Raw genomic sequence first — 13771 nt, 5'->3', positions numbered from 1 at the left:
CGGCGTACACATCACAGACAAACTGAATTGGTCCACCCACACAGACAGCATCGTGAAGAAGGCGCAGCAGCGCCTCTTCAACCTCAGGAGGCTGAAGAAATTTGGCTTGTCACCAAAAGCACTCACAAACCTCTACAGATGCACAATCGAGAGCATCCTGTCGAGCTGTATCACCGCCTGGTACCGCAACTGCTCCGCCCACAACCGTAAGGCTCTCCAGAGGGTAGTGAGGTCTGCACAATGCATCACCGGGGGCAAACTACCTGCCCTCCAGGACACCTACACCACCTGATGTCACAGGAAGGCCATAAAGATCATCAAGGACAACAACCACCCGAGCCACTGCCTGTTCACCCCGCTATCGTCCAGAAGGCGAGGTCAGTACAGGTGCATCAAAGCTGGGACCGAGAGACTGAAAAACAGCTTCTATCTCAAGGCCATCAGACTGTTAAACAGCCACCACTAACATTGAGTGGCTGCTACCAACACACTGACTCAACTCCAGCCACTTTAATAATGGGAATTGATGGGAAATGATGTATCACTAGCCACTTTAAACAATGCTACCTAATATAATGTTTACATACCCTACATTATTCATCTCATATGTATATGTATATACTGTACTCTATATCATCTACTGCATCTTTATGTAATACATGTATCACTAGCCACTTTAACTATGCCACTTTGTTTACATACTCATCTCATATGTATATACTGCACTCAATACCATCTACTGTATCTTACCTATGCCGCTCTGTACCATCACTCATTCATATATCTTTATGTACATATTCTTTATCCCCTTACACTTGTGTCTATAAGGTAGTAGTTTTGGAATTGTTAGCTAGATTACTTGTTGGTTATTACTGCATTGTCGGAACTAGAAGCACAAGCATTTCGAAACACTCGCATTAACATCTGCTAACCATGTGTATGTGACAAATACAATTTGATTTGATTTGACTGGCAAAAAGTGCTCTTCACTGACGAGTTGCGGTTTTGTCTCACCAGGGGTGATGGTCGGATTTGCGTTTATCGTCGAAGGAATGAGCATTACATCGAGGCCTGTACTCTGGAGCGGGATCGATTTTGAGGTGGAGGGTCTGTCATGGTCTTGGGCGGTGTGTCACAGCATCATTGGACTGTGCTTGTTGTCATTGCAGGCAATCTCAATGCTGTGCGTTACAGGGAAGATGTCATCCTCCATCATGTGGTACCCTTCCTACAGGCTCATCCTGACATGACCCTCCAACATGACAATACCACCAGCCATACTGCTCGTTCTGTGAGTGATTTCCTGCAAGACAGGAATGTCAGTGTTCTGCCATGGCAAGTGAAGAGCCCGGATTTCAATCCCATTGAGCATGTCTGGGACATGTTGGATTGGAGGGTGAGGGCTAGGGCCATTCCCCCCAGAAATGTCCGGGAACTTGCAGGTGCCTTGGGGGAAGAGTGGGGTAACATCTCACAGCAAAAACTGGAAAATCTGGTGCAGTCCATGAGGAGGAGATGCACTGCAGTACTTATTGCAGCTGGTGGCCACACCAGATACTGACTGTTACTTTTGATTTTGACACCCCCTTTGTTCAGGGACAAATTATTCAATTTCTGTTAGTCACATGACTGTGGAACTTGTTCAGTTTATGTCTCAGCTGTTAAATCATATGTTCTAACAAATATTAAGTTAGCTGAAAATAAACTCAGTTGACAGTGAGAGGACGTTTATTTTTTTGCTGAGTTTATGTGTGAGGCACAGAGATGAAGTAGTCATTCAGCAATGATGTTTAACACTATTATTACACACAGAGTGAGTCCATGCAACATTATGTGACTTAAGCACATTTCTACTCCTGAATTTATTTAAGCTTTCCATACCAAGGGGGTTGAATAGTTATTGACTCAAGACATTTCATTTTTTCATTTTTTATTAATTGGCCAATATATTGAAAAACATAATTCCACGTTGACATTATGGGATATTGTGTGTCGACCAGTGACAAAATAAATCTAAATGTTATTCAGCCTGTAACACAACAACATTTTGAACACATCTAAGGAAATGAATACTTTCTAAAGGCACTGTACATGTGAACAGGAGTAGTAGTGACAAGTAGCAGGATAAAATAGATAGATACTAATAAAATAGATAGGTAATAGTAATCAATAGTCAATGAACGGCAACATAGTGGTAGGAATAAATCAAATCAATTTTAGCAGCAGCGTAGGTGTGAGGGAGAGTAGTATTTGTTAACCCTTTAACAGTCTTATAGCCAGGGGATAGAAGCTGTATAGGAGTTTGTTGGTCTGAGCCTTGATGCACCTGTACTGTCTGCCGGACGGGAGCAAGGAGAACAGTCCATGTCTCGGGTGGCTGGAGTCTTTGGCAATTGTTGGGGCCTTTCTCAGACACCGCCTGGCATGTACGTCCCGAATAGAACAATGCTTCTGCCGTTTAGAACCAGAGTTACATTGAGATATCAAGTGCAGTTGACTCATGAGACGTAGCATAGCAGCTAGTTAGCTTGAAATAGATGATAAACCCATAAGGATATTAGTGATGCCCAGGAACAGCTGTGCAGTATGCCTTAATGATTGGTTTTATTAGTGGCTGTATTCTGTTAGATGGTTGTGATGTGATGCTCTTCACTGGGTTTATAGAGAGCAGATTAGGTTATCATTGCCTATATTGAAGAGGGAACACATTTCTTAAATTTGAGTAAATTTGAGAGATTTATCAATGTGTATTTGATTTATAACAGTCATCCCTCATCCCTGTGTAATGCTGGTTAGAGATGAATGGACATAAAACACTTGTGATAGGCTTTTTATTTAAAGACTATGCCACATCTTGGAAATTCCCAACTTTTTAATACCTTCAAGAAATTAAGATATTCTCAGTGGATCGAAAATATGCTAATGGTGTTTTTTCTTTTCCCAAAGCCCCTCCCACTTTTACGACCACGCCCCCACAGTATGTGGAGGCCAAGGAGGGGGGCAGCACACTGCTGACTTGCTCCGCCCAGGGAAACCCCAAACCAATGATCAGCTGGCTGAGGGAGGGGGAGGAGCTTGCAACCAGTGGAAAATACACGGTAAGCCAAAATGGACAACAAATGTACTGTACCCTCAGGCTAGAAATACATGTCCTTTAAACCTTGAATCAGCAGTGAAATGGTCTGTGAAAGTGACTCTTTAGGTCAGTGGAAATAAAACATGCTAGCCATTTCCTCCAGGTTAATATTGGATTTGTCCATTTTCTAGGGCTGCCATGACATTTCTTTGATATTTAGGGAAATGAGCCTTGAAGGTATGTGGATTCCAGATAATTTAGCCTTGGAGACATTCAGATGTGACGTTGAAATCTTAAATATTATACCTTGTCTTGCATGCTTAACACCAGCCCCACCCCACCATTTCTGAGGATGTCACTGCTCCTGATGTTTGTTTGTTTTGCTATGGAACAAAAGTACAGTAAGCACTGAACAGTATGGAAATATTCAGAACAACTGAACAGTATGGAAATATTCAGAACAACTGAACAGGATGGAAATATTCAGAACAACTGAACAGTATGAAAATATTCAGAACAACTGAACAGTATGGAAATATTCAGAACAACTGAACAGTATGGAAATATTCAGAACAACTGAACAGGATGGAAATATTCAGAACAACTGAACAGGATGGAAATATTCAGAACAACTGAACAGGATGGAAATATTCAGAACAACTGAACAGGATGGAAATATTCAGAACAACTGAACAGGATGGAAATATTCAGAACAACTGAACAGGATGGAAATATTCAGAACAACTGAACAGGATGGAAATATTCAGAACAACTGAACAGGATGGAAATATTCAGAACAACTGAACAGGATGGAAATATTCAGAACAACTGAACAGGATGGAAATATTCAGAACAACTGAACAGGATGGAAATATTCAGAACAACTGAACAGGATGGAAATATTCAGAACAACTGAACAGGATGGAAATATTCAGAACAACTGAACAGGATGGAAATATTCAGAACAACTGAACAGGATGGAAATATTCAGAACAACTGAACAGGATGGAAATATTCAGAACAACTGAACAGGATGGAAATATTCAGAACAACTGAACAGGATGGAAATATTCAGAACAACTGAACAGGATGGAAATATTCAGAACAACCGAACAGGATGGAAATATTCAGAACAACTGAACAGTATGGAAATATTCAGAACAACTGAACAGTATGGAAATATTCAGAACAACTGAACAGGATGGAAATATTCAGAATAACTGAACGGGATGGAAATATTCAGAACAACTGAACAGTATGGAAATATTCAGAACAACTAAACAGTATGGAAATATTCAGAACAACTGAACAGTATGGAAATATTCAGAACAACTGAACAGTATGGAAATATTCAGAACAACTGATCAGTATGGAAATATTCAGAACAACTGAACAGGATGCATGTTCCTCTATCTGGGTACTCAGACTATGCTGTAGATATACCGTAAAAGCTTTCACAGACGCCAAATCATTCTCTACACTATTTTGGTGGCAATACAGTAGGTTGTTATCTTAAAACGTGCATTTTCATCTATCTGGGTACTCACACTGGCTGTAGAGAAGCCTATACAGCCTGTTTCATAACTCATGTTCAAGTAAGAAGGCAGTCTATAGGTGTGGTTGTGTGTGCTGGTGAAATTTTCTGCACACACCACCATCTCAACTGAACAGTATGGAAATATTCAGAACAACTGAACAGTATGGAAATATTCAGAACAACTGAACAGTATGGAAATATTCAGAACTGAACAGGATGGAAATATTCAGAACAACTGAACAGGATGGAAATATTCAGAACAACTGAACAGTATGGAAATATTCAAACAACTGAACAGTATGGAAATATTCAGAACAACTGAACATTATGGAAATATTCAGAACAACTGAACATTATGGAAATATTCAAACAACTGAACAGTATGGAAATATTCAGAACAACTGAACAGGATGTAAATATTCAGAACAACTGAACAGGATGGAAATATTCAGAACAACTGAACAGGATGGAAATATTCAGAACAACTGAACAGTATGGAAATATTCAGAACAACTGAACGGGATGGAAATATTCAGAACAACTGAACGGGATGGAAATATTCAGAACAACTGAACAGTATGGAAATATTCAGAACAACTGAACAGTATGGAAATATTCAGAACAACTGAACAGTATGGAAATATTCAGAACAACTGAACAGTATGGAAATATTCAGAACAACTGAACAGTATGGAAATATTCAGAACAACTGAACAGTATGGAAATATTCAGAACAACTGAACAGTATGGAAATATTCAGAACAACTGAACAGTATGGAAATATTCAGAACAACTGAACAGTATGGAAATATTCAGAACAACTGAACAGTATGGAAATATTCAGAACAACTGAACAGGATGCATGTTCCTCTATCTGGGTACTCAGACTATGCTGTAGATATACCGTAAAAGCTTTCACAGACGCCAAATCATTCTCTACACTATTTTGGTGGCAATACAGTAGGTTGTTATCTTAAAATGTGCATTTTCATCTATCTGGGTACTCACACTGGCTGTATAGAAGCCTATACAGCCTGTTTCATAACTCATGTTCAAGTAAGAAGGCAGTCTATAGGTGTGGTTGTGTGTGCTGGTGAAATTTTCTGCACACACCACCATCTCCCTGAGTATACGTAAGACTGCACCCAGATTGCAGATCGGCACCCAGATTGCAGATCGAGAGGCCCTTAATTGGACTGTCTGGCATGTCTGTGATTGGCCAGGAGCGTCTGTCATTCAGGCTGCGGAAGGCCTGCAGAGGGCAGGTCCCTGAGGGGAGGAAGAACAGTCTAGGCGTGTCAAGCCACGACTGCACCCCCTCTCTCATTTGTCATGTTTTGTGTTAGTGTTCCAGTTCTCTTTAAGGAAGCCTGTGAACCATAGACAACCCCCTTTCTTACCCCTCGCTCACCCCTCCCTACACTCAGATGTTTCAAATGGAGTAAATCCCTGAGCTAGCTGAAGGCTTGCTGAAGGCTGCACCTAACATTTGGACTTGATATGTGATGTACAGGAAGTGACAGCTCACCTCATTCCTATGTCATTGTGTCTGTCACTCAGCTGGTCCTCTGTCTTATCCCTCTCTCACCCCTCTCTCGCTCACCCATCTCCCATCCCTCTCTCTCGCTCACCCATCTCTCATCCCTCTCTCTCTCTCACCCCTCTCTCATCCCTCTCACTCACCCATCTCTCATCCCTCTCTCTCGCTCACCCATCTCTCATCCCTCTCTCTCTCTCACCCCTCTCTCATCCCTCTCACTCACCCATCTCTCATCCCTCTCTCTCGCTCATCCCTCTCTCTCACTCCTCTCTAACCCCTCTCTCATCCCTCTCTCAATCCTCTCTCATCCCTCTCTCACCCCTCTCTCATCCCTCTCACTCACCCATCTCTCATCCCTCTCTCTCGCTCATCCCTCTCTCTCACTCCTCTCTAACCCCTCTCTCACTCCTCTCTCAGTCCTTTCATCCCTCTCTCTTACCCCTCTCAGGCTCCCACACCACAGCCTCATCAAAGGTCAGAGTGGAAGAGCCCAGGGCTTTAACATGTTTGTAATAGTAAACGATTGGAAGACTTCCTCATGCATTATTAATCCCCTCCTAATGCATCAATATTACATTACTCTTAATATGAATGTTATACTAAACATGAATATCAACAGTGAGCCAAGTGCCTCACATCTAAAACATGCTTTGATGCAGTCAGCATTTAGGCGCATTGGTAGTGAGGGTGGAATATGTTTATGATTTGTTTGAACCCTCAAATTGTTTTTGATTTCCATGTGGTTGGTTTGCTGTGAGAGGAAACTGGAAAAACGTTTATATTCCCAACCAAGCGATAGTCTATACATTTGAGGACTCCCCTTGTAGTAAAGAGATGGTGGTAATGTTTGTGCTCCATGGATGGTGTCCTTGAGGACTTGGTAGGGAATGTCAGGAATGTGACAGTGGAGAGAAGAGGAGGAATCATGGTCATCATCTCAGCACCCCCTGTTGTTTGAGGTCCCACACATGAATCAATGTGTCCACCTCCTCCTCCACCTTCATCTCCTCATCCTCCCCTCCCCATCTGCCTTCCCTATAGCTATAGAAACGACCTGCTGACTATTACACTGCTGCAAGTGTAGTGTAGTTTACTGTGTCATAACTGTGGCCCAGCTATGTGTGTTTGTCCTGCAACGGAGTGGGATTAAAAGGGAGTTCTACCTCAGCTGGGCTGACCCAAGGCAGGATGGACCACTGTGTGGGTGTGTCTAGTGGCTGCTAAACTCTCTTGACTGAAAGGTTTGAGAGACAGATGAATAGGTATAATCCCAGAGGTTTAACAGATTCCCTACCATTGGCTTGAATGAACAGGGCTACAGCTGTGTGTATCCTGAATGGACAGAACCCAGCAACCCTACTGCATCATTTACAAGGGTATTTTTATTAGGTTGGGTTATTGTGTTCCCTCCCTGCTTATTGGTTCCTGTCAGCGTCCTCCTCGGCAGAGGGGAGAGGAAATACAGGCGTACAGTGAGACGTTTCCCAGGTTACCGCTTGGAGAGATTAGCCTCACATCACAACCAAAGTTAATTAGAGAATAACCTCGTCCCCAGGCTATTACGCACAGTGCATATAAGCCTGGGATATCAACCACTCAAAGTTTTCCTTAGTGGCAGTGACTATAGAATTCTATGGGTGTGACCTACTGAGTATTTCAGTATTGTCATTTATTTGTTATTTTAGCGAATCACAGGGTTGTGAGGCGTCGCTCTGTGCTTCTGGTTTACTAGTGTATGGGGGAGAGTTTGTGAGAAGGTGTTGTGTGAGATGATTGTTTGGTAGATTAAGCCAATTCTCTGTATTGGCTCACAAAGACCAAGTTTGATGCATTGGTCCACCAGACTCTTCGCACATTTGGACGGAAGTATCTGGGAACGAGATTAATTAGAGAATTACATGATGATGAGTTTAGACTTTACAGTATTGGTTGTATGCTCTCTATATTAATACCTCTGTGAAAGATACATTCCTACCAAAGACAGACAACCTCAATCCTGCCTTGATTTTGGTGTGCAATTTCTCTAGGTTACACTTATAAATACCATCTCTGTATGTTTGCTCTGTCTCTCACAAACATGTCCACCCCAGGTGCATGATGGGAGTCTGACGGTGCTGGGGATCACTCGGGACGACAGAGGGGCGTATACGTGTCGAGCCTTCAGCGACCAGGGAGAGGTACTCCACACCACCCGTCTGCTGGTCCAAGGTAACAGGGCAACGGTCACATTGTAATGTCACAGATGGGTGTAACTTCAGAGGTTGTTATGGTGATGTGAGGGAGAAATCATGACTTTTCCCTACTGAGATGCACATTGATTACTGAGGATGAGTTTTGAGGAGAAGGTTCCTAGGACAATTGCTGGCTGAATACTGAAAGAACAGTTTGTCCTGACTGTCTGAATAATCCCTAATCTGAGAATCTTTATGCTATTTTTGCCTTACACATTCTATGAAACATCTATTACACGCCTACAGCTATGCAGTACAGTGTCTAGATTGTGTTTAAGATAGAGAAATGAAGTCCGGCCGCTATCTACTTAATAAGTATCTGTTTCCTGCCTTTGTCACAGTATGCAGGGATAGTGTTTGATTTTATCAGTGTGGTAGTATGCTTTCATCTGTATCAGTCAATACTCTTAAGTCCTCTGGTGACCTAGTCTGTGGCTGCTGCTGCTGGTGGTGGTGTGTGTGTGTATATCACTGTCTGTCTGAGGCATTCGTCACTGTCTGTCTCCGGTCCATTAACCAGGCTCTCTCTCGGCTAGACAGACACAGACACAGATCTGGGATCTGCTCTGCTCAGATAAATGGATCTGATACAGGCTTCCTCCACTTCCTGCCTCTGCCTCACTCAGTCTACATCAAACACACACACACACACTCTCTCTCTCTCTCTCTCTCTCTCTCTCTCTCTCTCTCTCTCTCTCTCTATCTATCTATCTATCAAAACAAGCACTGGATGAATTAACAGGCTGTATATTACAGCCGATGGAGCAGGTTGGTTTTATGGTAGGCTTGTTACGTTTCATGGTGGGATAAAGATGTGTCAATTTCAGTCAATGTGCAAGTGTCTAAAAGGAATATGGGCATGAAGTGCTTGGTTACATCTTGGATTTACTCTACTGACCCCTCTAAATACACACACTGCATGCACATGCCTGATAATACATGAAGGTGAGGGGAAAGTTTTGAATGAGGGTCTGACTGAAACATCCTCAAAAAACTCATATGTGTCTTAGGTGGTTTCAATAAATCCAAATCCAGAGTGAATTGGAATAAATCTGAGATATCATGATACATATCAGTTTTGTACACCAGCAATATTGCAGCCTGTTTTAGTTTTTCACTACGGAGTATTCATCCATAAGCAGGCTCTGTGGAAATGTGCCAGTGAAGTTGTCTAAAGCTCTCTGAACAATTACAAGTAGCCATGGGAGGAGTCGTGATTCTCACTCAAATATCTGTTTTTATTTGTTCTGTGACTTAACCACTCTTTCAGTAGTCCCTCCTGGTGTATAAAAGCCATTCAGTGTGTATTTAGGAAATAACCAGGAGGCTTGTAGCTGGGCCCACTTATAAAAGACAGCTTACGTTTCACTGTCTGTAATATAGTACAGAGAGATAGAGAGCAGAGCAGCAACCTCAGGGCACTGGGTGTTCATGCTGTGGAGGCATCTGCAAGTCTGGCAACCAAGTCTGTGGCTCAAGTTACAATATGCCTGCTTACTGTATCTCATAGACTACTAGAGAGAAGCCTGTGCCAGGAGTCTACTGTACCTACGTAACAATAAACAGACGCTGTGTGAATGGGTCATAAGATAAGCATTTGGGTATCCATATCTACACTGAACAAAAATATGAACGCAACATGTAAAGTGATGGTCCCATGTTTCATGAACTGAAATAAAAGATCCCAGAAATTTTCCATCGAACAAAAAACATATTTCTCAAAAATGTTGTGCACAAATTTGTTTACATCCTGTTAGTGAGAATTTGTCCTTTGCCAAGATAATCCATCCACCTGACAGGTGTAGCATATCAAGAAGTTAATTAAACAGCATGATCATTACACAGGTGCACCTTGTGCTGGGGACAATAAAAGGCCACTATAAGGTGTGCAGTTTTGTCACACAACACAATGCCACCGATGTCTCAAGTTTTGAGGGAGCGTACAATTGCTGTGCTGACTGCAAGACTGTCCAACAGAGCTGTTGCCAGAGAATTTAATGTTAATTTCTCTACCATAAGCCGCCTCCAATGTCATTTTAGATAATTTGTCAGTACTGTATGTCCAACTGGCCTCACAACCAGAGACCACGTGTAAACACGGCAGCCCATGACCACCTGCGGGATTGTCTGAGACCAGCCACCCGGATAGCTGATGAAACTCTGGGTTTGCACAACCAAAGAATTTCTACACAAACTGTCAGAAACCATCTAAGGGGAGCTCATCTGCGTTCTCCTTGTCCTCACCATGGTCTTGACCTGACTGCAGTTCGGCATCCTAACCGACTTCAGTGGGCAAATACTCACCTTCGATGGCTACTGGCACGATGGAGAAGTGTGCTCTTCACAGATGAATATCGGTTTCAATTGTACCGATTGACTGATTTCCTTATATGAATTGTAACTCAGTAAAATGTATTAAATTGTTGGATGTTGTGTTCCCATTTTTGTTCAGTCTATGTTTTGTTGTACACTAAAAGCCTTGTTTGATTCCTGTAGGGCCACCGTATATTAAGTCACCACCAGAGAACATCACTGTCAACATATCCCAGAATGCACGCTTCACCTGTCAAGCAGAGGCGTATCCTGGAAACCTGACCTACACCTGGTTTTGGGAGGAAGATAACGTCTACTTCACTAAGAAGTAAAGTTATAATCGAGATCGTGTTTCTGTTTGTCTGTGTACCTTCCCTTTGGTCTTTGAGTCTTTTCCACCCTGTGATCTTAAAGTATTGTGTACAGTGTCTTGTTGTATTTGAGTATTCCAGACCCTGTCCTGGTGTTGTGAATTTGAATGTGTGTGTGTTTTGGTGTGTGTGTATGTGTGTGCGTGCCTACATGTCTGCGTGCCTGTGGGACTGTGTGTGTGTGTGTGTGTATGTGTGTGCGTGCCTACATGTCTGCGTGCCTGTGGGACTGTGTGTGTGTGTGTGTATGTATGTGTGTGCGTGCCTACATGTCTGCGTGCCTGTGGGACTGTGTGTGTGTGTGTGCGTGTATGTGTGTGCGTGCCTACATGTCTGCGTGCCTGTGGGACTGTGTGTGTGCTGGTGGCCTGTCCTGCTGTGGTTCGGCAGCAGTAAGAGAGGGGCTAGCAGGGGCTGTCTGGAGCACACCAGCCGGGTTAGCACACTCAGATGACAATACCACATGCCTCTTATTCTTTAGTAATGATCTGAAGCGTTGCCAGGAGCTCTGTCAGACTCGCCTCTTTAGTTTAGTGATGGAGATGTTTTAGGAAAAACAAGTGACAGGGAGACCAAGTGTCTGTCTGGGTGAATCCACCTATCAGAGAGTCCCTTAGAAAGAGGCCCATCTAAAATTGTTTTCTGAAGGCCTGGAAAAAGACTGTGCGTAATCAACCCAAGGATGAGACACTACTTTCCTAGTTGGGCTGCTTACAATGTTTGGTCTATCCTGGGGGCCAACAGTCTATCATAAGAGGATATTTTTGGTCTAGTCATAAGATTTATTTACTCAAATATATACAATGAATAGTTTAGATTAATTCATAGTTTAGATGAGAATATTCCCTCTGCTATTTCTTTTGCATAATGTCTTCTCAAATATTTCTCGAATGAACATGGTGTGCAGTGGGTTTGTTCTTTGTTTGAACACAGCGGGAATAGAATATCTGCCAGTGTACTCATCACGAGGGTACTTCATTTAAAGTGGTAGTGAGAGAGAAAACACGAGGGCTGCAACGTCAGGTGATTGTGAAAATTAGGGGATGTATTTGACATACAACTCCTCCATCTTTTGCAACCTTTTCACCCTGGATGGATTTGACCAAATGCTTCCCTCTCATGGCAGACTTGTGTAATTGCATTAATGCAGCCCCCAGTGTGTGAGTGTGTCTATGCTATGGCATGTTCGATAACTGTCTGCTTCCTCTCTGCAGTGACCTGAAAAACCGAGTCCGCATCCTCATTGACGGAACCCTCCACATCTTCCGGGTGAAACCAGAGGATGCTGGGAAATACACCTGCAGCCCAAGCAACAGCCTTGGAACTCCACCGTCAGCATCAGCACACCTCTCTGTTCAGTGTGAGTGTTACCATGGAGACGGAGGGAGGGATAGGGGGAGGGGCAGACGAGGCTGGCTGGCTGTACTGGAACAGGAGGAGAAACAACAGTATCACAGCCTGCATAGTGGCAGCCAGAACACTGCTGCTGTACAGTATCGTCGTTGGTGATGCAGTACCATATATATCACCCTGCTGAAACTTTTCCACCCTTGGCTGAATTTCAGATAGTCCTACTGCTCATCATCTTGGCAGGGCCTCTCTCATCACCATATTCTTAGCATTTTTTCCCGTCTATGATTCCAGTCTCTGAAGTGTTGATTATCTTTCATTGCTAGACAGTGACAGAGACTGTCTGCTAGTCTCACCCCATAGCATGCTGCTCAGTCTGTCGTTCTCCCCTTAGAGAAAGAGTCCTGGTCTTGTCAGTGTGCCGGACTGAATTGAAACGGTGACCTTTTAGTTAATCTGCTACTGTATGTGGAAGGGAAATGCCACAAGGCCAGACGTTTTTTTTAATCATCAGTCTAAGCATGTTTGTTACTATGCTAATTCCCTCTGAAGTCGCTGGTCATTGATCTCTGAGAGAGAGAGAGAGAAAGAGAGAGAGAGAGAGAGAGAGAGAGAGAGAGAAATACCTTTGTGATTGGCTTCAGAGGGTGACCAGAAGCCAATTTTTCTGTTATGTACTATTGAAGTTGATAGCTAAAGACAATTAGTTAGCAGCTAGCTTGGGTTGCCATAAAGTAACTTCAAGTTACTCCAGTCACCCAAGTCATAAACTGTTTTCTCTGCTACACTGCACGGCAAGCGGTACCGGAGTGCCAAGTCTAGGACCAAAAGGCTCCTTAACAGCTTGTACCCCCAAGCCATAAGATTGCTGAACAATTCATCAAATGGCCACCGGACTATTTACATTGACCCCCCTCCATTTGTTTTGTACACTGCTGCTACTCACTGTGTATTATCTATGCATAGTCACTTCACCCCTACCCACAAGAACAAATAACTAACCACAACTAACCTGTACCCCTACACATTGACTCGGTACCGGTACCCCTGTATATAGCCTCGTTATTGTTATTTTATTGTGTTACTTTTTATTATTTTTTACTTTAGTTTATTTGGTCAAAATCTGTTCCTGAACTGCACTGTTGGTTAAAGGCTTGTAAGTAAGCATTTCATGGTAAGGTCTACACTTGTTGTATTCTGCGCATGTGACAAATAAAGTTTGATTTGATTATAAAAATACAATTTTTTAAATGGTTTCCATACCGACCAACTTATTATAGGAGAAGTGAAATTGTGATTTAACAGTTTCAGACTTATGCTCCAGTCTATTTTCACTGAAACCATATCCTGTCC

The 13771-nt window shown here is 42.8% G+C and overlaps 1 protein-coding gene across 3 annotated transcripts in view; it reads left to right on the top strand.

The window, feature by feature from the left end:
* The window catches only part of igsf9ba (immunoglobulin superfamily, member 9Ba), a 76878-nt gene that overhangs the window by 42987 nt on the left and 20120 nt on the right, over positions 1-13771 (top strand). For all 3 annotated transcript variants that reach the window (XM_031790898.1, XM_031790896.1, XM_031790897.1), the window contains exons 4-7: positions 2947-3098; positions 8244-8361; positions 10881-11025; positions 12283-12428. In XM_031790898.1, the coding sequence (XP_031646758.1) occupies positions 2947-3098; positions 8244-8361; positions 10881-11025; positions 12283-12428 (561 nt within the window). The remainder of the gene's footprint in view (positions 1-2946; positions 3099-8243; positions 8362-10880; positions 11026-12282; positions 12429-13771) is intronic.

This window comes from Oncorhynchus kisutch, linkage group LG15 (genome assembly GCF_002021735.2).
Source record: "Oncorhynchus kisutch isolate 150728-3 linkage group LG15, Okis_V2, whole genome shotgun sequence".
Classification (NCBI taxonomy): domain Eukaryota; kingdom Metazoa; phylum Chordata; class Actinopteri; order Salmoniformes; family Salmonidae; genus Oncorhynchus; species Oncorhynchus kisutch.
Note: the sequence above shows the minus strand (reverse complement) of the source record. Positions and strands in the feature narration are given on the sequence as shown.